The sequence below is a fragment of the Pelecanus crispus genome, chromosome 1, assembly GCF_030463565.1.
Source record: "Pelecanus crispus isolate bPelCri1 chromosome 1, bPelCri1.pri, whole genome shotgun sequence".
Taxonomy (NCBI): domain Eukaryota; kingdom Metazoa; phylum Chordata; class Aves; order Pelecaniformes; family Pelecanidae; genus Pelecanus; species Pelecanus crispus.
The window spans coordinates 164,751,663-164,774,395 of NC_134643.1; the positions used below are offsets into that span (position 1 = coordinate 164,751,663).

At 36.4% G+C, this 22,733-nt stretch overlaps 1 protein-coding gene across 1 annotated transcript in view; it reads right to left on the bottom strand.

Moving 5' to 3' along the window:
* Positions 1–1,161: 1,161 nt before the first annotated feature.
* Positions 1,162–22,733, bottom strand: part of TPP2 (tripeptidyl peptidase 2) — a 55,318-nt gene continuing 33,746 nt past the window's right edge. The window contains exons 23-30 of the mRNA XM_075714472.1: positions 22,654–22,732; positions 20,703–20,741; positions 13,613–13,764; positions 13,422–13,518; positions 12,440–12,570; positions 10,927–11,134; positions 1,917–2,036; positions 1,162–1,264 (exon numbers count right to left, since the gene is read on the bottom strand). Of these exons, the coding sequence (XP_075570587.1) occupies positions 1,175–1,264; positions 1,917–2,036; positions 10,927–11,134; positions 12,440–12,570; positions 13,422–13,518; positions 13,613–13,764; positions 20,703–20,741; positions 22,654–22,732 (916 nt within the window). The 3' untranslated portion in view covers positions 1,162–1,174. The remainder of the gene's footprint in view (positions 1,265–1,916; positions 2,037–10,926; positions 11,135–12,439; positions 12,571–13,421; positions 13,519–13,612; positions 13,765–20,702; positions 20,742–22,653; position 22,733) is intronic.

Genomic DNA, 22,733 nt, shown 5'->3' on the forward strand with positions numbered 1-22,733 from the left:
AGAGAAAACTATTCCTAATTTTGATTTAATGGCAGCACCTTACAGTTTGGAATGTTTTGCAGCATTACAGTGCACCTTCTGTGCATTCATGTTTGTAAAGTTGCAGTTGTATCTCAGTTTTGCATTATAAGTTATGAAAAAACTGGCAAGACAAATGATACCGCAATTTGTCTCTGCTTGATATATATGACCTGTTCAAACAGACCAATTTCACTACACTGAAGGAACAATGTTAGTAGCAATAGTTAGTAAAAAGGCTTTAACAGAAAGCATTGATCTTCTGGGCTGCACTGAGCTTGTTTGTAAGGTGTTTTCTTTCAGCAAGTTTCATTTATATAGTCTTTCAGAAACCAATACAATTTTCAGCTTCATTATTTGTTTTTATTAATTATAAAATAATCTTTTAAAGTATCAGCGTGCACATGGTGTTTTTTGATCTTCAACTTTGCACATTTATTCTGCTGTGTTTTACATTTTTAACATTATTAAACATATATGTATAGCTTTACAATAGCTGATCAAGATTTAACCGTCTGGCACTTTTATACATGTATCAGCCTGTCCTGATACTCAACTTCACATGGATTTTTGAGTTTGCCTGAAATCACTCCAAAATGAAGATTTACAAGAGCACCTATGTATCAGCAATTCCCAGTTACACATTGTAACAGTTTGAGAGGTTGAATTTTTCTTAAAAAAAATTAAATGTAAACTCTTTCAAACAATACAGGTAATGATGTCCCGTTACTTTAGACTAATAAATAAGATTTTAGCTACTCTTGAAGTAGCTTTAAGGCCTTCATACAATTGAAATTAAACATGTTAAAATTCAGTTTACTGTAAAAAATACAGAGCTTTTACAGGTTTGCAGTTAAAAGTAACAGTTAAGAACCTAATGCATGCAGTAAGCCTTTCCAGCCTAATTCCAAATCTTGGTGTTGGCAGTTCTAGCACATCCATTGCCAGCAATGGGATGCACGGTAAGGAAACTCCCTGATGACAGGAGTTAGGTTAACAAGTATTAAGCTGTACCCAGGTGCCTTTACTGATAAATACACACAATTTAATAACCAGTATTCAGTAATGAAAACATGCGTTCCAATAAAAAGTCAAACTTATCTTTTCATATCCTGCCCCGTATAAAATCCACTTTAAGTTTACAATCGTTAGTTTTCTAGAATACACAATAATCAGGTGGGTACATGACAGGAAGCCAATTTTCAGTGAAAGTTGCACAATGAGTCCATCCAAGCAACTTCATTAGCTGAAGAAAAAAATGAAACATTAAAAAAAAATGAGAAGCTCTAGGGTCATATTCTTTTTAAAATCTAAATCCTTCCAACAAACACCGCATTAATATCAGCATCTTACTAAAGGTGTCTATTATCAGAAAGATAACAGATTGGAGAACTGGTGATCTTTGAATTACTTAGCCCTGAAAGGGCAAAAAGAAAACCATTCTGTATGATCTACCATCTTTCAACTCAATGCACAAAAATTTTGTCATAGGAATTACAGTAATTCCCATTAATTCTCCACCTATGTTCTGCTAGTAATAATTGTGATTAATAATAGTAAAAATAACTGTGGTTAAAAAGCAACATAATGGGATTTTAAATATACAGAAGATCTTTGGCTAAGTTGTGTCTACTTTCTTTATGCCCCCCAAAGTAAGTTCCAGAAAGTAAATCTGCTAAAAATGACAGTTACTCACAAACCAGCTATTCTAGAAAAAGAAAGAAGAAATCACTATTAAAAATGGAGATCAAGTCACAAAGGCCTGGATAAAGTTAAAATCTTAATTTTAGTGAGTTCTACAATGTAAAAGGTATCAAAAATTTAAAAAGACTTATATCTTACTTTTAAAAGCTTACTCAGCATGAACATAGCCCATTACTTTACCAAACACACCTTACCTGAATGCAGTTTTTCAAGTTGTCCTTCGTTGGCTTCTCTTCTGCAAGTTTTGTGGCAAACTTGAGACCTCTCCCATACATTTTATTTACCAATGCGTGCTTATAGGCAAAAGTCAAAACCTACAATGCGAAAAAAACCCCAAGTTAGATATTTTAATATTCTAATCTTGCAAGGCTTAACAAGTAATAGCAGATTCTGTTCAGGTAGCAGAAGTGATTTAAACAAAGTAAAACATTTACACAAGATAGCTTGCATTTTTCTTTGCAGTAAAACAGATGAGTCACAGTAGTAGTTATAAACATGAACTTCCTAGAGACTACTTCTGACTTCACAAACATATTTGACTACAGCACACCTTATGTAACACAGATGTCACTATTCTCATTTTTTATTCATCACATTTCTAGCTGCTTTGGATTTTCACTCTCTAGAGGCAACTGTATGGTATTTTAAAAAAAAAAAAAAAATCAAGAACCAGGCAGGTATATCTTTGTCCCACAGAAACGAAGACCAAATTGAGAGTTTTGATTCCTAGGAAGTCACAAACTTACTGCAGAAACAAGTATGAATGTACATAGTGAATGATATACACACACACACAGAGAAATACACATAATTATAAACAAGCAATGAAGACAGGTAAGCATGAAGACAAGCCTCAGCTTTTGGGTCAGCACCTCACTATTGGTAATTTATTAAGATGAGATTATGAAAAAAGCTTCCTCTTAATAGTACTAATTCTAAAGGAGACAGCTTACAATACTTGTCAATGCTGTAACTAACATGCGTAAATGAATGTGTATACTTGGAGCACTAATGTAAAATAAATCAGGATCTTAACACCCAAACACTGACAACATTCAGGGCATTGCAAGATAGTTCATACCATTTCACCAGTTGCAGCACTAAGAATTAGCGCAATCAAGACATTGTTTCACATATTCCCTTTGGAACACTCATAGTAAATAGCTTTTTTAAAATTTTTTTACTGAAGAGTGACATAGCAGCAAAGTTGGTGAATGTGGGGGTGTTTCTGTTGTTGGCAAAGTTTATGAAATCTCATATTAAGGTTTGCTATTCATTTCCCCTCACTCTTTACAATATTTTTCCTTTCCTCTGACTCCTCCAACAAAAGTTACGTTTTCCCAACGTCCACTTAAAAAATCCCATTAAGAAAAGCTAACAAAAACACTTCAAGGGTGTTCAGAAATAAGTATTTTGCATTACAGCAAAAAGAAGTTAAATATTTCTTAAGAATATAAACCTTAAGGAATCTGAGATCCAGATCCTGAGATCCAGATCCTGCAAGAACTGAAGAACCTGCCTAATTTTAGCTGCCTGAACACTTGCATTGAATATTAATTACACACACAAACCTTTGCAGGATCAATACTTAAAAGACTGAGCTAAATAAAATAAATAACAAGCTTAATTATCAAGCAAGTAAAGGTGTAATTCTGAAGCTCTGAAGTATATGCCAAGCAGAGTTGCTCATTCTTCTTCTGTCTTCAAGTACTTATTTTATTTTGTTGAAGTATTCACTTAAGCTGTTGTAGCTTAAAACACACACATATATGCAACAATGAGCATACAGCACCATTCACATATAGATTTTCCAAATATTGCTATTGGAAAAATATTTTGCATGCTGCGTTCTCAATCCAATTATTTTGGATACTTTCCTAAAGCAAAACACATCAGCAAACACTTCTGAATAACTGCTCAGTGGATCCATTAGCAGATTTAGTTGGTTAAACTGAACTTAAAAAAAAAAAAATCCCTTCTGTAAAAGATGATAGAACCACAAAACCAAACCAAACCAAAAAAATCAAATGAAAAATGCATTGGAGCTCTCAGCAAATATAACATATCGGAGGCTAACCAGAAATAATATCACTGCTCTATTAAGAAAGCTCTTACCTGACCCTGTAAGTTTTGAATGGTTATTGAACATCAGTGATAAAGGCAGGAGGAAAGCCACTTGACAGCATTTCTTTCGTAACAGGGCTTCCTAGAGTTTTTGTGGCAAGAAAACAAAGCATTTTACGAAACACCCTTGCTCTGGCCAAATAAAAATTTGGGTATTTCTAAACGAGAAAAAAAGTTCTCTGCTGGACCAAAAGGTTGAAAACAATGCTCCAAGAGCTCTTGATAAAAGACAATAATTTCTGTCTTAGTGCTTGGAAAAAAAAAACCCAATCAACTGTATAAAAGTTAAGCAAAACTACTAAAAGTTCATTAGCACTTCAGAAGTTAAGAATAATGCATGAGATGCTTTAAAATCAGAATAGGTTTACAAACAAAAAAGGTTATATAAGAAATAATACTTTATAACTTGTACACATATTGGTCAAATTAAGCCTTATAATTAAAATATTGCAAGCTTTACAAGATCACAGAAGTGAAGGTTATGATTCCTTGATATGTGTAAACAAAATGTAAATTGGAGTGCTATTAAGATGTAACAGAGAAAACAGCTGCTATCTGAATGTATAACAGCAAATAAACCAAGTTGTATCTAAATGCAGTTGTTAGATGAAAGAATAGGAATGAATTTTAAGTATTTGATACTATTTCATAATTTCAATAAATATAATTAAGGCTAGCTTTTACAGAACAAGTGACATGGCCCAGAAATTGGCCAAAGAGAGACAAACAAAGGGCAATAAGAATAGGCAATGCGTACTTCTAGGATACTGGGGGCAGGAATCACCCTTAGATACTTCATTCCCCAAGCTAATGGCCTGCAATACTAAGTGCACTAAGAGCCAGACCCATGAAAATGGTTGGATGGCCATCTTCTAATTAGCTGCCTAACTTGCCATTGGCTACATAAAGATGCATACTTAGGACAGCAAAATGCTGAAACAATCTCTCCCAAGACATTTGCAGGCCTGAAGTATTTAAAAGCCTGAAAACACACTTTAAAAAAAGAACACTTTTTGAATCCAGCAACACTAAACTACCTAATAAAACTTTTCTAATATCCTAATACTGTTACCTATGAAAAGGAAAACAGACTATTATAATCAGTTACTCCATGATTAAAACAGCTGATTAAAATGTAGCTACATTTACAAATAATTAAAATACTAGGTTAAGCGACATAATCTATAGGTAACACACACCAACTACTTGTAAGACACTGAGGTTGTAATGTTTATGATTACCAGCAAACAAGTTTTTTCAGGTTCATATACATCCATGGTAATAAACTAAGGTTTCTTAGCTATGTTTGTTGACTCCTCTCTGCCCTATCAACTGGCCTATTAGAAATAAAAGCAATATTCATACAAAAAAATTGACTCATCATATTTTCAAGAGAGGGAGGGGGGAGTTAAGGGAATCAAGTATCCAGCATCAAGTTTTTGGCAGTGACTGAATACAATCAGCTGGAAGAGACAGCTGCATCTGACAGTACAGACAGTAATATGAAAAACAATCCAGGCTAAAGATGTTTAAAAGACAAGATGGAAAGGCCTGGGCCTTTTATTTGGTTTTAAACTTATTTTTAAGTGTGACTTTTTACTTATCCCGAACAGCTAATTTAAAGGTTGAGGGGCATTCAATTCTACAGATGAGTCATTCCCAGTAACAAACAGGCAACATCCTACTACTCTCCTGTAGCAGTTTTGTTTAAAATTGGGGATTTTGGCCTATAAATTTTAAAGCTATGTTCCAGGCAAAAGAAAAAACGCACAACTTATATTCCATTACCAAAACCCCTAAAGTGATATCACAAATGTGTTAGCATAATCAAACAAATACCTGCTGCACAGAGTTGTCTCAACTGGAGTTCATTTGAAATGCTTTTGTGTAGACATAGGACATAAATATTTTCTTTCATGTTTCATTTAAAATAAACCTTCAGAGACAAGTGATCTAACTAGAATAGCTGAAAGTGTGAACAAATGCACTTACTAACAAGTCAGCACCAGCTTCTCTACATATTTGCTACAATATGAGGACAAGCACAATATTTCAATGGAAAACAGGCAATTCAAAGGAACTAATGAATGCCCTGTGGCCACACAGGTGCTACACCTGCAAAGGAGAGGTGAAACAAGTGATAGTACTTGGTTTACTAGAGGGTGAGCAGAAACGCACAGAAAAGTGATAATGTTCCTGATTGATCTTTAAAAACAACATCATCTCTCTATTTTCAAAAATTTACTTAGCCTTTTAGTTACTGACATCTGAATGAACTTTGACTTATAGGAAGCTTAGAAGTAAAAACACTTAGAGCAATGTTTCTATCTAAAGCCATATATATACCTGAACGATCAGTGCAGTATTCAAGTGCCTTATTTCCATCCTTTTTCACCCAGTTGTTCCATCTTTTGAGCGCCAATGCCGCAAAGCCATGTCCACATACAGGAAGAGCTCCACATTTTCATTTCCAACATAGTGCTTTAAAACAAGCTGGCTGCCTCTTGAGGACTCTCATTTGAAGGACATTCACACAAGGTCTATCCCTGATCCTACGTCACTGCTCCACTCTACACTTCCTCCTTCCAAACATCTTTTATTCCCCAAAACACAAATGAGCCATGCAATATTAGGTGACAGAGCCAAGTCACACTTCATTTTATCAGTCCAGTCTAAGTCAGTCTAGAGTAGCATCACAGAAAGGCTGTTGAAGCCATAATTTCTTGTTTTCTACCAATGTGAATTTTGCCAAGCACAAGTCAGCTGGACTGAAGAACATAATCAATGCTTTTGCCCTTACCTTAGCAAAAATACTTGTTTCTTAATACAGAATCTTAGTTTTGAAGCCTTAAACACTACTTTAAAAAATTAAGTCCTCAACATTGTTCCTGAAATCCCCATCAAAGAGGAAGCAAGCATGAACAGTATGGCTCCCCTTAAAAAGTCAAAACTCCAAATTTTTCTCTAACAGTCTGTAAGATAAAATTATTTGCACTAAGCTATTCAATGTGTTTTTAAAATAGCAAAATATTCCAGAAGTACAACAGCATATTGCATGCAACACCAAGGTGGAGATTTATACAACTGTTTCTTCCAAATAGACAGAAGAAGCTGCAAAGGAGGAAGACCAAAGGCCACTGCAGATATTTAAAACATTCTATTGGCCCATCTCTAGGGCAGACGACACGTATTTTTATTGAAACAGGAAGCTGAGAGAGCTTTAAGCACAATCCCACTTACAAAACTTGTCAGCTATTACAAATAAAAATGAATGAATACTGATCAGAAAGCTTAAACAGTGGTTTGGCAGAGGTGGGTGGAATGAAGGACCTGTAAAGTATTAAGTTAATTTCTGAAGAAAATATACAGCCCATGACACATGTGTACAGCTATTCTCACAGTTTACAACAAAGACAGTAGGAAAATAACTGTAATTTTTTTTTCTTATGCTGTTTTGTGTCAAGCAATATCATAATTATGTAGTCTTAGCCATTAATAGTGACCCTTAAAAAAGCTAAATAGAGCATAACTGGATCCTCATCATATGTTTATGATTTAGATGACCAAAGAACATTCCATCATTGGCTGGAAGCTGTAGTGCTAACAACTGAAACAGCTGGTCTGAACAGCGTAATTGCTAACTACAGCCAGTTCCTAAGAAAACTACTAGATGGACATGACACCTGTTATTAAAGGAAATGAAAGAATATGAACAGCGGCAAGCATGAAACTTCTAGGAAGCAATAAAGGAAAAAATGAAAAAGTTTTTTCTCAATCGAAAATAACTCCCTTTGCCCTAGCCCTTTTCTCCAAATCTGTTATCAGGGAAAATCATTAGAGTGTTCTACTATCTCCTTTCAAAGCAAAATTCTCAATCCCATCAAGGCCCAAGTCACATTATTCTCACTCCTCATTCCTTTCAAAGAGTTTCCAGAAAAAGAAAACCTCAAAGTATAAAAGCGAACAATTAAAAGTCTCAGTTCGAATAATCATATGAAAGCTTTAAGTAGCAGCATGTATTTCTTTCCCTTCAAACTTTTTTTTTTAACCTTATCTGTAGGTACTGCTGGGATTAGAATTACTGAACAGTACCACAGGATAGACGAGAGGATGCATCCATCATGTGATCTTTATACACATTAAATTGATAGCTAGCAAAACTAACACTACATCGTTACTGACCAACATATATGCTCCTAGATCACAGAAAGGATAAAGAAAACCACCACAGAAACTAGTGAGCTACATAAATTACTTGCCAAGCAGTCACTGTATCGCAAAATGGTTGAAGGCAGAAGGGAGCTCTGGAGATGGTCTAGTTCAAACCCCCTGCTGAAAGCGAGGCCACCTATAGCAGGTTGCCATGGATCATGTCTGATTAAGTTTTGACTACCTCCAAAGACTGAGACTTCACCACATCTCCAGGCAACCTATTTGTAGCGTTTGATCACCCTCACAGTAAATACCCCCCCAAAAAACCATAGGGAAAACAGCAAACCCCAACTTCTTCTTAAGCAGAAGTTCCCGTGTTTTAGTTTGTGCCCACTGCCTCTTGTCCTGTCACTGGGAACCACCGGGAAGAGCCTGGCTCCATGTTCTTTACTCCCCCCATCATATATCTATACACATATACAAAGTCTCCTTGAACTTTCTCTTCTCCAGGATGAATAGTCTAAGCCCTCTCCTCATATGATGGATGCTCCAGTCCCTTAATCATCTTTGTGGCGCTCATAATACTACTTATACTGGTAATCATAACTGTACTGATATAGGGCCATTTGTCTAGCAGCCAGAGAACACAGAAGATAAACTGTATGTGGGCCAGGCAGGGTTAAGTGAGGCTATGTATGGGTACAGGACAGAAAGGTTGCAGAAAAGCACAGGACAAAGATGCACCCCAGGGGGCATTAGGATGTAGTATGACAGGCTCATTTTCTCCATTTTCAGAAGCCACCCATTCAAAATACCCAAAGCACTCTAGAATGTTTCTGGGCTAAAAGTATCCTCAATGTACTGGTTTTGGCTGGTTAATTTTCTTCATAGTAGCTCCTACAGGCTATGTTTTGGATTCGTGCTGAAAACAGTATTGATAACACAGGGATGTTTTCATTATTGCTGAGCAGTGCTTGCACAGAGCCAAGGCCTTTTCTGCTTCTCACTCCACCCCACCAGCAAGTGGGCTGGGGGTGCACAAGAAGTCGGGAGGGGACATGGCTGGGACAGCTGACCTCAACTGACCAAAGGGATATCCCATACTGTACGATGTCATGCTCAGCAAGAAAAGATATGGGGAAGACAGAAGAGGGAGACATTCAGAGTTAAGGCATTTGTCTTCCAAAGTTGCCATTAATGTGTGATGGAGCCCTGCTTTCCTGGAGATGGCCAAACATCTGCCTGCCGATGGGAAGTAGTGAATGAATACCTTCTTTTGTTTTGCTTGTGCATGCAGCTTTTGCTTTAGCTATTAAACTGTCTTAATCTCAACCCATGAGTTGTCTCACTTCTACGTTTCCAATTCTCTTCCCCATCCCACTGTAGGGGAGTAAGCAAATGGCTGTGTAGGGCTCACAACAGTCAATCAGTTTAGATTTCAATTTGACTAGTGAAAACCAAGAGGGAAAAGCAGACAAACATACTGCGTAAACAGGATGGAAGTTATTTCCATATGAAATGCTACAAAAATCTAAAGAGTCTTGTTGGGCCTTTCAGTACCAATTTAACCACACAGAAGCATCAATTTTCAGAGCAAAACCTGAATATGCACTTAGACAGGTTCAGTCCCTGATCTATGTCATTCAAACCAGAGTTACTCATTCCAGGCCCAGAGCACATAGCTCAAGAGTGCCAGGAATCAATATCTGTCTTGAAACAAAAAAAAAAAAACCAAACAAACCATAACAAAGAGTCATAAACTCCCAACAAGATGTCTATATTAGCAGTTTTTCCACTGAAATTAGTCCCATCAGCTTTAAAAAAATCAAAAGACAGAAGTAACTATACTGGAACACAGTACTGTATTTACAAATACACAGCAAGAAAATGATGTGCCAAACAATACGATTAAAGCACAAAATCTCCTACCACAGGATATTACAATTAGTTAAAGATTAGAAGATGAATGCTCAAAAGATGTAGGTGTACAAGTATATATACATTAAAGAAGTGAGGGTAACCACCATCAAACTTCTTGTTCAGGCCTCCAGCTAAAGCACAAGTTCTTACCAGGAAGATTATTTACTGTTAAGGAAATTAAGCAATTTTTTTTAATTTCCAAGTTTTTCTTTTGTAACTATCTGAAGTGCTTTGTCAATTTAACTGAATTATAAATACATACATTGGTCACTTCATCTTCCACTAAAACACAGCCATATGCAAGAGTTCAGTACAGCAACTAATTAATACTCTAATTCAACAGTTAAACATAACAAGTCATAAACTCTGTAAATTAAAAGCTAGGTAACTAATCACCTATAATGGATTTTCTTATTCTTCTGGAATAGCTGTCTTGAATGAAGCAGACAAAAACTTAAATCTCAGGACTAGGAACCTTGAAATGACAGGGAAATCTGTCCTAATAAATATGTAAGTGTAATTATTTCCAAGCGTTTCTTCCTTTACCTCTACAGACATTACTGACAGCAAAACACAAAACTTCTCTTGTCCATAGTGTAGAAGTGGCTACAGAATGCAGGCCTGAACAGAGTAGGGATGCTGCACACTTCTGTGTGTGTACAGCTAGAACAGCGCAGAGGTTAATCAAAAATATTCCCTGAAAGGTACAGAAAGAAGCAATTCAATAAAGCAAGCAGCTTTTTCATGGAAATCTGGTACTGTTCTACACCCTTCCCTTAACCTCTATATTCACATGCACAGAGATGGGCTTACCATGGATTTGACAGGCTTGGCAAAACCTCTGTGGAAAAAAAGTCATTAAGGAAGCAAAACATATGGGGACAGCACAAAAAAGTAGAAGGGAGGAATGCATGAGGCTGAGCACACAAAGGCGGTGCATAATTCCAGAAGAAACCATCAAAAAACCCAACATGCAAAAGACAAAAAAAATCTGCTCTGTTCTCTTACCTTGCTGTCAAAAAGATCTGTCCATTTTGTTGTTTCCCAGAATGTCTCTGTCAAAGCTTCTGAGCAGCTCTCATGATCCTCATCTTTGCCTTCTGCATCACTGGAAGCAGCCCCTTCTTGGGCCTGCAGATGAAGAAGTTGGTCAGCCAGTGCACTTCCTTTCCGACAAAGTGCATCCACTAAAGTAGTCTTCTGTTTTTCCATTTCACTAGAAAAAAACCAGCATGAAAAATATTAAGGACTTTTTGCAGATACCTTATTAAGAACAGAATGAGTGCTGTACTGAGTTTAAGCTAAAAAGTTTACAGCAGTTAGTACACAGAAAATGAAAATAAGCAAAAAGATAATTTTTAAAGCATGGCTATTTAGTATAAATCAAACTAATTATAAAAAAATTACCTACGGACACTATGCATTAAACAAGCTCAATCATTCTTCTAAGTCTGAAATGTCTTTGATGTCTTAAGGCAAGGGCAACTCAGGATTCTAAAACTGAGTAAGCCAGTATTTAGAAACAGAGCTTTATAGTTCTTGGCATTATAAACAGAGAAAGTCAAATCCACCACTAACATAAGCAGATACAATTCTGCTGACTTCAAAGGAATTGCACCCATTTAAAGCACCACTGAATTTGGTGTTCAATTTCAGATGTTAGATTCAACCACATGACCTAACCGGTCAACTTACCAAGAAATGTTTAGAATTAAGTTTATTATGTCATAGCTTTGCTTTTATATCAGCTATTCTAGAATTACACACAAATATTCAGGATAGCTAGAACAGACAGACTAGTTTTACAATTGAAATCTGGTATTTTATCTAAAATAATCAATAAATATGCACCTCCCATTTTAAGGGCCTAATCTTCAAATCTGCTGCTCTGTTTGCAACTAAAACAGCACCACACCACACACTGCGAAATCCACCAGTTATTCTCCAGACTAGGGTGCCACCTTCAAAATACTGTCTTTCTAAGGATGTATACTGGTAATTCAGAGGAAAAACTAAAACTAAAGGGGGAAAAAAAAACCACACAAAAGGGTCTCAAAAATACTCTGAAGTACAACTATGGTCATCATGCTTTTCACAAATGAAATCTTTTGCAAGCAGTTACTTCTTTGACTGCTGTCAATTTTGTCTTCAAATACAGATCCAAAAGGTTGCAAAGTATTATGAAAAGGCAGGTAGCCTTTTTAAACACACACCTCTGTATCGATATTCTAGTGGTCCCTCTGATTTGAGATTAAGCTCGATACAAAAACTTAAATCCTGAAAGCACCTTTGTTTATTTTATTTAATATTTCTAAGTAAAAATTTGCAGGTTTCCGTGTTTCTGCATTCTGGAGATATAATAAGACAAAATAATTTTGCAGTCAAGTTTGAAATTACCCGTGTCTGAAAAAATAACACAAATTATTCAAAAAGGTTATAGTCATTCCATTTCTTATAAGCAGAGACAAAGTACATAGATTACAGAAATAGGATGCAAGAAAATTATTTACTGGGTAGGTACTTTTTTATAGTAGTTGCATCAGGCCTGGGATCAGTCTTCATGGCAAAATATACTGCTAATGCTGTCTGATCAATACGAGAGATTACAGTATTTGCAGCTTCAACAATTTCATCAAGTCTTTTCATTCGTTCCTAAAAGAAGAATAAAAAAGGTGGTTAGCACTATGAAGTCACACTACTTGATTGCTGATTCTACTACCACTAGGGTAATTGCAAAGGTATGCAGAAATAACATTAGATAATTCAACATGTCCTTTTCTGCACTTCCTCCAATTTTTGATTCAAAAAAACGCCTAAGAAGTCTTTCCTGCATATGTAGTCCATTTCACTGAAAACAAACTGTAAAATATGAGGTGGGTATATGAAAACCACCTTTCAGTACAAATTAATCCTCTTAAATAATGGTAGCAGTTATTAATTTCAGACATAAATACAAAATCAGAATCAAATAAACAGAAAAACGAACTACTGACATATACACAAAGCTGTTTATCTTCAAGATATACAAAAAAGGAGACATATGTAAACTTTTCTGTTCATGGTTCTTATTTTTAAGGACAATGACAGATGGAAGATTTAGCCGTGTAATTTCAAGGGATTACTATCCTAAATTGGCTGAACAATTCTACTAGAAGAAATTACCAATCCAGTAGAGGAGCAGAATGGGACGCGTGCTTGTCTCAGTAACCACCATTTAGAATAATACTGTTGTAGCCAGTAAGGAAACTTACAATGTGTTTAACTTAACAAGGAGTAAACGATAAGCAAACATAGGTAGGCATACTTTCTTTCATTCTGCTGTGGGATTAAGTAAATCAGTCAGTTATGGAGGCAGTTATCAATCTAATTAGGAATTTCTGCTTTATAGTACCGAGTACAGCTATGGCAGTCACTTCAAGACCAAACATGCATGAAGAAAGGTTCAGTTGTTTAGGCTACATGGACATATTGAGACAAATCAAGTTTGAGAAGTGTTAAATAACCTTTTCAGAATCCAGCTGATGAAGTCTTGCAACATACAATGGAAGATGATTAGGAAACGCTTCTTTCAACTCATTATACATGTCAGCAGTATCCAGCCTAAAAGAGAGGAGGACATAGCATGAAAGTACAGATTCTGGATATTTTTTTGTACAGCTGCTTCAAGCTTGTGTAGCTATGACAGCAGACATACTTGGTCATCCACTGTATTTTTAGATCTCTTAAAGCTTCAGCAAATTCTTCTTTTACATCTTTTTCCTTTTCCTGTTCTCTTTCTTTCTCTTTGCTGCCATTTTTACTCTTTGATGGTGATGGTATCAGATGATAGTGCACAGTAAGGACATCCTGGAGGTGGGAAAAGAGACACATACTGAGAGGGATCCAGGACACTTTTTTTCTGATGCTATATAAAAGCTAAATCATAGCAAGCAACTATGCATACACTGAATAAGGATTCTGAGAGCAAACGTATTAGTCATTAAGAATTCAGGAACTGCTTTAAGTTTTTATTTTAAGCAATGCAAGGACGTAAATATTATAACGGCACACTGGGTATAAGACAAGAAAGCCTAAAACTTAGCAAGTTTGACATTTTTGCATTCATATAATTTTACATAATATTAGTTAAAGAATCAGAAGGGTGGGGGGGTTGTTTGTTTATAAAAAAGCAAATAATTTGGTTAAAAGGCAAAGGAAAAAAATCAGTTAGAGATCCTATCCTACAAATCTGGCGATAAATAAATTAATAAAGATGACTGAATTCTAAAAAAATACCACAATAGCATAAACATGAATCATGCCATAGGATACACAAGTTTATTCCTCCTGAGACAGTATTTCTTCCATGTGCCTACTGAATTAGCTGACGCATCCACAGCCAACTGTTTTCCAGTTTGCTGCTACAGACTTTCCAGTTTCACCTGTATCTGTGCTCAAATTAAGTAGACACAAGATTTTTTTTTTAAACCCTGCATGCTAGCATAGAAATATCACTATAGTTTGAGTTCATGCTAGACTAGTCAACAATTACTATGAGAAAATCAGCTACAGCTATTTAAAAGGAAAATCCTAACTGATCTTAGACCATGCTCTGAAGTCCATTTCCTAAGATGATTTACATAAAAATTCGCAAATAAGCCAGCATTAGATTTCAGTCATTGCTTCTAAAACATTACAATTGCTGGGGGAGGCCATTTTGTTGGTTTTGGTTTCAATGTTGCAATTTTTAAAAAAGCCTCTCCCCAAACAGTGAGGACACATGTCCCATTATTTTACATATAGGGTATTTCACAGAGAAGATCACTTAAGTTTAAATCCTCTAGATACCATTTCCCTGTTGCAACATTGTGCAAAATACTGTGTTGCATGCTCAACTGCTGTGGCAATTTAATTATTCAAACAAATTATTCCAAAATACATTTGTGGGAACATGTTTCCCATAAGCCAGGTCAGTGTTGTGTAATGAAACGAAATCTTGTGCACAAGATGGAGGTATTTCAGGTTATTTAAATAGTGAGTAACAAGGTGACTGTTAGAAACTGCTATGCATAACCTTGAAATAATGGACTTCAACACTATACTTCTGAAACTATTCAAGAACATTGATGCAGAACAATTTTATTTGAACTGATAGTTCAAACAGACCAGCAGCTTGCTATGGGTTACTGAAAACAATACTGGTATAAGAGAAAAACAATTTTTCCAGCTACTTAATATGTAATCACAGATGAACCACAAAATTGACATTTACATATTTTTTTTAAAACCTAGTTTAGATCACTAATCTACATTAAAGTGTAGCATCCACAGGAACTGTCCTGCACACATGCACTTCAATTATGAAATGCATGACCAGGCAGTACACCTAAATAAGACTTCAGCAAGACCTAGGCCAGAGCATGACAAAACAGCTCATGGAAGCAAGCACATGTAGTGGAAGGTGCAGAAGTCAGGAATATGGTATGAGGCTGGCTGAGGCAATTAGAATGACTGAAAGCAACAACGTAATTCATTAAAGCAAACCAAACATTTTAAGATGCCTAAGAAATTAGTTCAGTATACAATCAGTAGTTTACAGCGTTTTTTAAAAGACGTCCTCCATTGAGACTAATACTTCCCTAAGAAAGAAACCTGCCTTCCTAGAAATATTCTTCTAGTATTTCAGGATTTCTTTCTTGAAAGTCCTCTTTGATCTTACTTGGCAACATATGTTTGGAGTTATGTACCTAACTGGCCTCTGCATTCTCAAGCCTGGTCTATGCGAGAAGGCTCTACTACTACTGGTTTAAGTTTCAAATGAGGTGTAATTAGATTAAAAAAAAATCCCACTTATGTAGATGAACACTTTCCTTTAAGAGACTAATTTTATGTAGCTAAACCATCAACAGTAAAACTTCATCTCTCCATTCGCTAAGCTAGGTACTTTTGGTCTCATGAGATTCCACAAGCTACGGCCATTGAAAGGAAAACAATGAGCTTCAGATCTAGGCACCCTCCTTTTTCAAAGGAGCTTACAGAAAAAGAGGCGCACTCTTCTCTACAGACATCAAACTTATTTCATGGGATAAATAAGGTTTAGGTACTTATCACATTTAACTAAGCTCTCACAAGACCACAAGATGGACTGAAGGCTTCTTTCTTTTCTCTATTCTGTCTGTAAACACTAGCATCATTTATAAAACTTGACAAACCCCTAAATACCAGAAGATCCCAGAATGACACTGTCATTGCCATTACAGAAACATTCATCATTAGAGATTAAGGAGAAGAAAGGCAGCTCTTCACAATTCAATGCTTTAATCCGTTTTATTATTCAAATTTCACTCTAACTATTCCACAGCAACAGATTTGCTAGAGTATTGTACTGGATTTGATTTTATATATACCCATAAAAAGATACAGAGCAATAGACAGAAAGGCAGTGAGCGAACATATTAGCCATTGAAAAAATGACTTTAAAGAAACTTTCAAATTAATGAGAAAGCTGCCCTTTGTTTATCCTCTAAAAAAATTAAGCAATATTAAAAACTTTGGAAGCATATAGGATATGCACTTTGGTCAGTGTATTCTGTGCAGTTTGATAAGCCTCAGTGAGTTTACTTTTAACTAGAACTACAAACTGCATACATAAGCAAGCACAATGCCCTCAAAACAGTCACCTCTTAAAAGTGCTTAATTAAGTTAACTTAATTTTGTTTAAAGATTTAAATTTAGATTTTTGTCCAATGATTCAACACCTGGTACTTTATGTGGAAGGCATATGAACTATTGTTATTTGTACTTTAAAGCATTCACAGCAAAACTAACCACAGGAAAAAGCTCCCTGAAAGAACACATCCCAGGTCTCATCTTCCATTTAATAAATACCGTGCACATCTGCATATACACAGCTGAATGTGCATATGGAATTTGTATCTACTTTAAGATGCATATAATTTGTGCAATGTTGCTTATTTTTATGGCAATAGTCTTATTTAATTGAAAATGAAAGAAGTTTCTTGAAGTCACCAGCCAGACTTAACACAAAATTGAATCAGGCATGTACTTCATCCCATTTTTCAAGGCCTCCTGATTAAACTGGGATAGTGTCTTAATGCTCAAAGGAAGTAATCCTTCTACATCTGACTTCACAATGGTATTCATTAGTCTTCCAGTAGTGTTTATCAGTATCTATATAATGTATTTCTTGCTTCAAATTGGAGGAAAGGATGGCAGAATAAGGAGAAAGATGTACAAATTTTCTATCCCCTAGCTAGTTGTTACATATTGCTATTCAAAAGCTGTGAAACAACAAAAAAATTCTTACAGACCAGAAAAAGTAAATGATCTGTTTTCATTCTAACTATGTTCAGGACAAAACTTGGAGACAAGGGCGGAAAAAAAATAATCAGATTGTAACTGTATTACAAAAGTTAGGTTGTGAAAGAAGAAAGGTACATAGAACCAATTTGCTTTTCACACAGCTGTTTAGCACGTGCCTCCCCATTAGAGACCGAGGGTGCATCAGCTTCCCAAGCCACAACAGTAGGGCAGGTGCTCTCTACTTCAGTGGGGATCAGTTCAAAGGAAAAACATCACTGAGTTCTGGCCTTCATACAGATCACAAGTTCACTGGTCAGACAGAAAGGCTTTTTTTTTTTTTTTTTTTTTTTTTTAAAGTCCAGACACACTGAAGACAGGAAGACATGAAGTAAAAGCCCATGCCCAAGGGTTGTTTTGGATTTTGTTTCAGGTTTGGGTTTTTTTAGATAAAATTAAGTTCCCGAGAACAGCTCTTCGAGCAGAAAGTTACAGATTAGGCATACAATTCTGCTGTACGTGTCTAGTAAAACAGAGACACCTGCTTATTCTGTGGAAACAACCCATTGACATTTTTTTCCAGTCATAAAAGAATTAGCTATCTTCTTTGGAAAATTAGGCTGCTATTTCCTGGCGTAACCTCAAACTGTTTTCATACAAAATAGAGAAGCTGTTGAAGTATGGGTTGGATGAGCTGTTAGGTGGATTGAAAGCTGCTGAATGGCCAGGCCCAGAGGGTGGTGATCAGCAGCACACAGTTGGAGGCCAGTAACTAGTGGTCTACCCCAGGGGTCAATACTGGATCGACTTGTGTTCAACATCTTCATTAATGATCTAGATGATGGGGCAGAGTGCACCTCAGCAAGTTTGCAGCTGACACCACACTGGGAGGAGTGGCTGATAGAGCAGAGGATCATGCTGCCATCCAGAGGGACCTAAACAGACTGCAGAAATTGGCACTCAGGAACCTCATGAAGTTCAACAAGGAGAACTGCAGTCTTGCACCCGGAGAAGAATAAAGCCATGCACCAGTACATGCTGCGGGCCACCCAGCTGGAAAGCAGCTTGGCAGGAAAGGACTGGGGGTCCTTGGTGGACACCAGCTTGAACGTAAGCCAGCAAAGTGCCCTTGTGGCAAAGAGGGCTAATGGCATCCTGGGCTGCACTAGACATACTACCAGCAGGTTGAGGGAGGTGATCCTTCTCTACTCTGCACTAGTGAGGCCACACCTGCCAGCTCTGGACTCCCCAGTACAAGACAGACATGGACATACTGGACAGAGTCCAGCGAAGGTCCATGAAGATGATGGACTGGAGCATCTCTCGTGTGAGGAAAGGCTGAGAAAGCTGGGGACTGTTCAGCCTGGAGAAGAGAAGGCGTTTGAAGGGTGGAGCAGGGCATTTGGGGATTGATCTCAACAATCTGTGTAAATATCTGTAGGGAGGGTGTCAAGAGAAATCCAGGCTCTCCAGTAGTACACAGTGACAGGATAAGAGGCAATGGCCACAAACAGAAACACAGGAGGTTCCCCCCAGTCATCAGGAAATACCTTTTCACAGTGGGGGTGACTGAACACTGGGCACAGGCTGCCCAGAAATGTTGTGTAGTCTCCATCCTTGGAGATATTCAAAAGCTTTCTGGGCACAGTCCTGGGAAACTAGCTCTAGGAGGCCCTGCTTGAGCAGGGATTTAGACCAGATGACCTCCAGAGGTCCCTTCCAGCCTCAGCCGTTCTGTGAAAATAAAAGTACTTTCTAACAACCAGAAATACCCACCCTGGATTTCTGGTAGTGTCACACACATAGGTGCAAGCTAACAAGTTCCCTCCCTCCTCAACTAAAGCAAAAAAAAAAAAAAAAAAAATTAGAAAAAACCCCTCCTAATCCTACAAGAGGGCCTGGACTTTTCTGTGAAAAATACAAAAAAATCTACACATACCTTTTGGACTGACTGGGTCACAAAAGAAATATATAAACATGTTTTCCAGCATGGAAAACATGTTAATCACATGTAAACTTATGACAGGGCAGGGTAAATATTGCATTTCAGAAAAATATATTCATTAATGGAGTTCTTGTGGATCAATGCTCTGAAATACACTGTGCTTTATTCACTTGCTGCTAGTACGCCACTGCCTCTTACGAATAATAGAAGTATCAAGAACACTTTTCTTTTTGCTTGGGTGGGTATGCTGCTCAGATTGAACACAAATCTCTGTTCTAAAAACAAAAGAAAAAACAGAACATGCAACCTATTGGATCTGTTTAATAGGTTTTGTTATGCAAATTAAATTACAATTAGAGTTTAACTTGCCTGTTAGAGATTCACTTAGTGAAGGTTTTATACCTTATTCATCAGGAAGCCACACATTCACATGGGATTTTAAATCATCTTTCTAAAAGTGATCTGCATAATTTTTTTAGGTATGAAAATAAAATTGCAGCAATGTGCATTAAAATCCTTCTTGTAAAGCCTAATTACATTCCCACACAGTTATTACACCAAGACCAGAGTAAGTCAGCAGGCTCAGTTACCAGCTCACTGTTAACAGATTACGGCAATAAATTCTGTTATTCATGATTTTCATGCGTTATTTCTAACAAGAGTCCTGACTAATATGCATGTTACTCCAGAAAGCAGTACCTTCAAAACAAAAAAATGTAAACAGCCTTACAACTTAAGAACAAAACAAGCAAAAAAACCCAGCAGCCTTATAAAGGTAGCCTATGAAAAGTTTTTTTTGTTTTTTAATAAAGACTGTTTCAGTCTCTGACTGCTGGCTGAATACTGTATTACCTAGTATAAAAATATGAGAAGGCACAATAGTAAACACTATGTTAAAAGTCTCTCACTCCCTACCCAAAATATCTTACACATGCTCAAAAATTCTTTCTGTAAATTCTACCCGCTACATCACTATATAAACACTAGCCTACAATGAGTTATATTCAGTTTGAGTAGAATCATGAATTGAAAGACTTTTCAATCAAGTCCATCCTTCCTAAGAAAAAACTGCTTGCTACATTATGTTTTTTAGGACTGTAAAGAAGTCAGCTCTCAATTCAGTAGACTTGGTATACAGTTAGATATTCAATTCTACATCAGTGTTAGGTTTGTATTCAGTTCTCAATCTGCAGACAGAATAGAACAGGCAGAAACACTTGCCAGAGAAAGTCTTGACCACAAACACTGACGATTCTTGAGTATTTCATAAAAAGAAAAATTACAGACCACTAATCACCACATGCATTTTTACAGCACTTATTGCAGAAATATCCAGATGCTCACGTGCCTCTCAGCTTTGTATTACAGTAGTGTTTTGTCATTCTACCAGCAGACATACTTAAGGCGCTGAAGTAAATAACTCAGGACTAAGGAGGTAGATGAGGGAGACAAATTAAAAACCAATACTGGTAGACAAATTCTTTAAGTCATACGCAAAAAGACTTAAGTATATCTTTTTTCAAAAACTAACATTCAGTACCTTTTTAAATTTTCCTTGTCGCTTTGCTGCAGACTGCCCCTGGGAGTTAGAATAACATACTGTAAGAAAACATGCACACACCACACAGGATGGAGACACCTTCTCTGTACAATTATGGTTATACTTTCAACCTACAGATTTTTAAACTTTTAGAGAGTCACACCTATGATCAAACATGCTCTTAAAGCATGCGCTTTTGGGTTTTTAAAATTAATAAAACAATGCATTATAGTGTATACAGTCCGTTATTCCTGTAAGACAAGCAAGTGTTGTTAACCACTTAGCTTAAAATTAATAAATTACAGAAATTCAGCCTCAAAAGTGTAGATTCTAGATTTTGACTGTTTAGTGGCATTGTTCTATTTCATAGTAAATATACAGAAATTAGATACATTTTCCCTCACATTGCATCCACTTGCTGACCTAGAGACAACTTTGCTACCTAGTCCTCCTTTTTTGTCTCCTGGTACACACTGAGGCTCACTAAAGGCAGCAGAAAGTACCTGATGCTATTTGATACCATCCTTTTTCCTGTGAAAGATGACCATAACAGCAATGCCTTAGACTAAGACATGAGACACACCTCAGCTAGAATTTCTCTCCGTGTAAGCAATTAAGTATTCTTCATCACATGAAATTTGACAGGCAATACCTACCTACCTCCTACTTCCCATCCCAGAAATCACTATATATAACCACTTAGTCTGGTTTTAAAATAAGATAGACAGGAATTACAACCAATAGTTCAAGGAAGTGCAGAATTCAAGTTAGGGAAACTATACTACACTACTGTAATGGATTTACCATGGATTTCATAAAAGTATACTTGCAATCTTGCAGAAATCACAAAGAAATATAAAACTAAGTATTTTAGAGTGCTTGGTTACTGGGTTTTCCCTCACTGATACATAAATTCTCCTGACATACGTTATCTAACCTATAATTACATGCAATCTGCCCCAAAAGTACTACCTACAACCAAATCAGACTGAATGAACTAAGCTTTTCTACTCAACAAGATCTAAAGGTATGTGCCCACCTAATCACATGAGCTTATTTTCTATGAAAACATACTTTAGTTTTATACATGTTGTTCAGCCACATCTAGTGATGTATGGACATAGATGAACTACCTCTAAATACTAACTATCACCAGGATTGATTCAAATTTATTCTCAGCTTTGCCATCTATTTAGAAATAGCTAAGAGAATCTTTTAAATACCTTAGCACCAGATACAGACAAGAGTGATCTGGTTACTATAATCACTGTTGCACTACAGATTCATACAAGGTAGAAACCAGTTTTTACAGGATGCTGCATTATGAGCAAAAAACCCTACAGCTTTTTTCTGGCATCACATACAGAGATCTTACATCATTCTGTTGGAGCATACAGTCATATTAGTGGTTGACAACATCAGTGTGCAGCAGGTAAGAATATCTGCTTATGCATTTGAGTCAGCAAAATTCCTACTTTCTAACAGTAGCATGTAGGTGTTAAGAAAGCACATATTTTTTCTGAAAACTGTACGCATGCAAGGAAGAATATAGCTGTTCATTAGGTAACCAACATGCACAAAACAATATATATGCACGTGTTTTTCATTCAAAAAATTATACTAAGCTAGGCAGTTACACAAAATCACTTTTAAAGGCTCCACACCAACAAAAAAGCAGTTGCTTCTAGAAATACAAGGATTCAGAGTGAAAGAATTAGAATTAAAAATTTAGAAAATGAAATTAAATTTGAAATAAGATGAAAGTAAAAACAGAACTACTTAGAAGTTACTCTGACTTTATAATGAAACAACTGCTTCTAAAACATGTTATGTTCCTAAACCTAGTGCTCTTTAAAGTACTAAAACCATGAAATATAGCATTTCCTGGCATGCCATTTACTCGCTTCAAAAGTTTCAGAAAAAGAAGCCATCATCCATTTCAAATACTCACAGCTTTCTTTCCAAGTTCTGTTTTAGACAGTGTAAGAGCTCCTGCAAGATAACATCCTGGTCCTGCTCCTTTAGGTATTC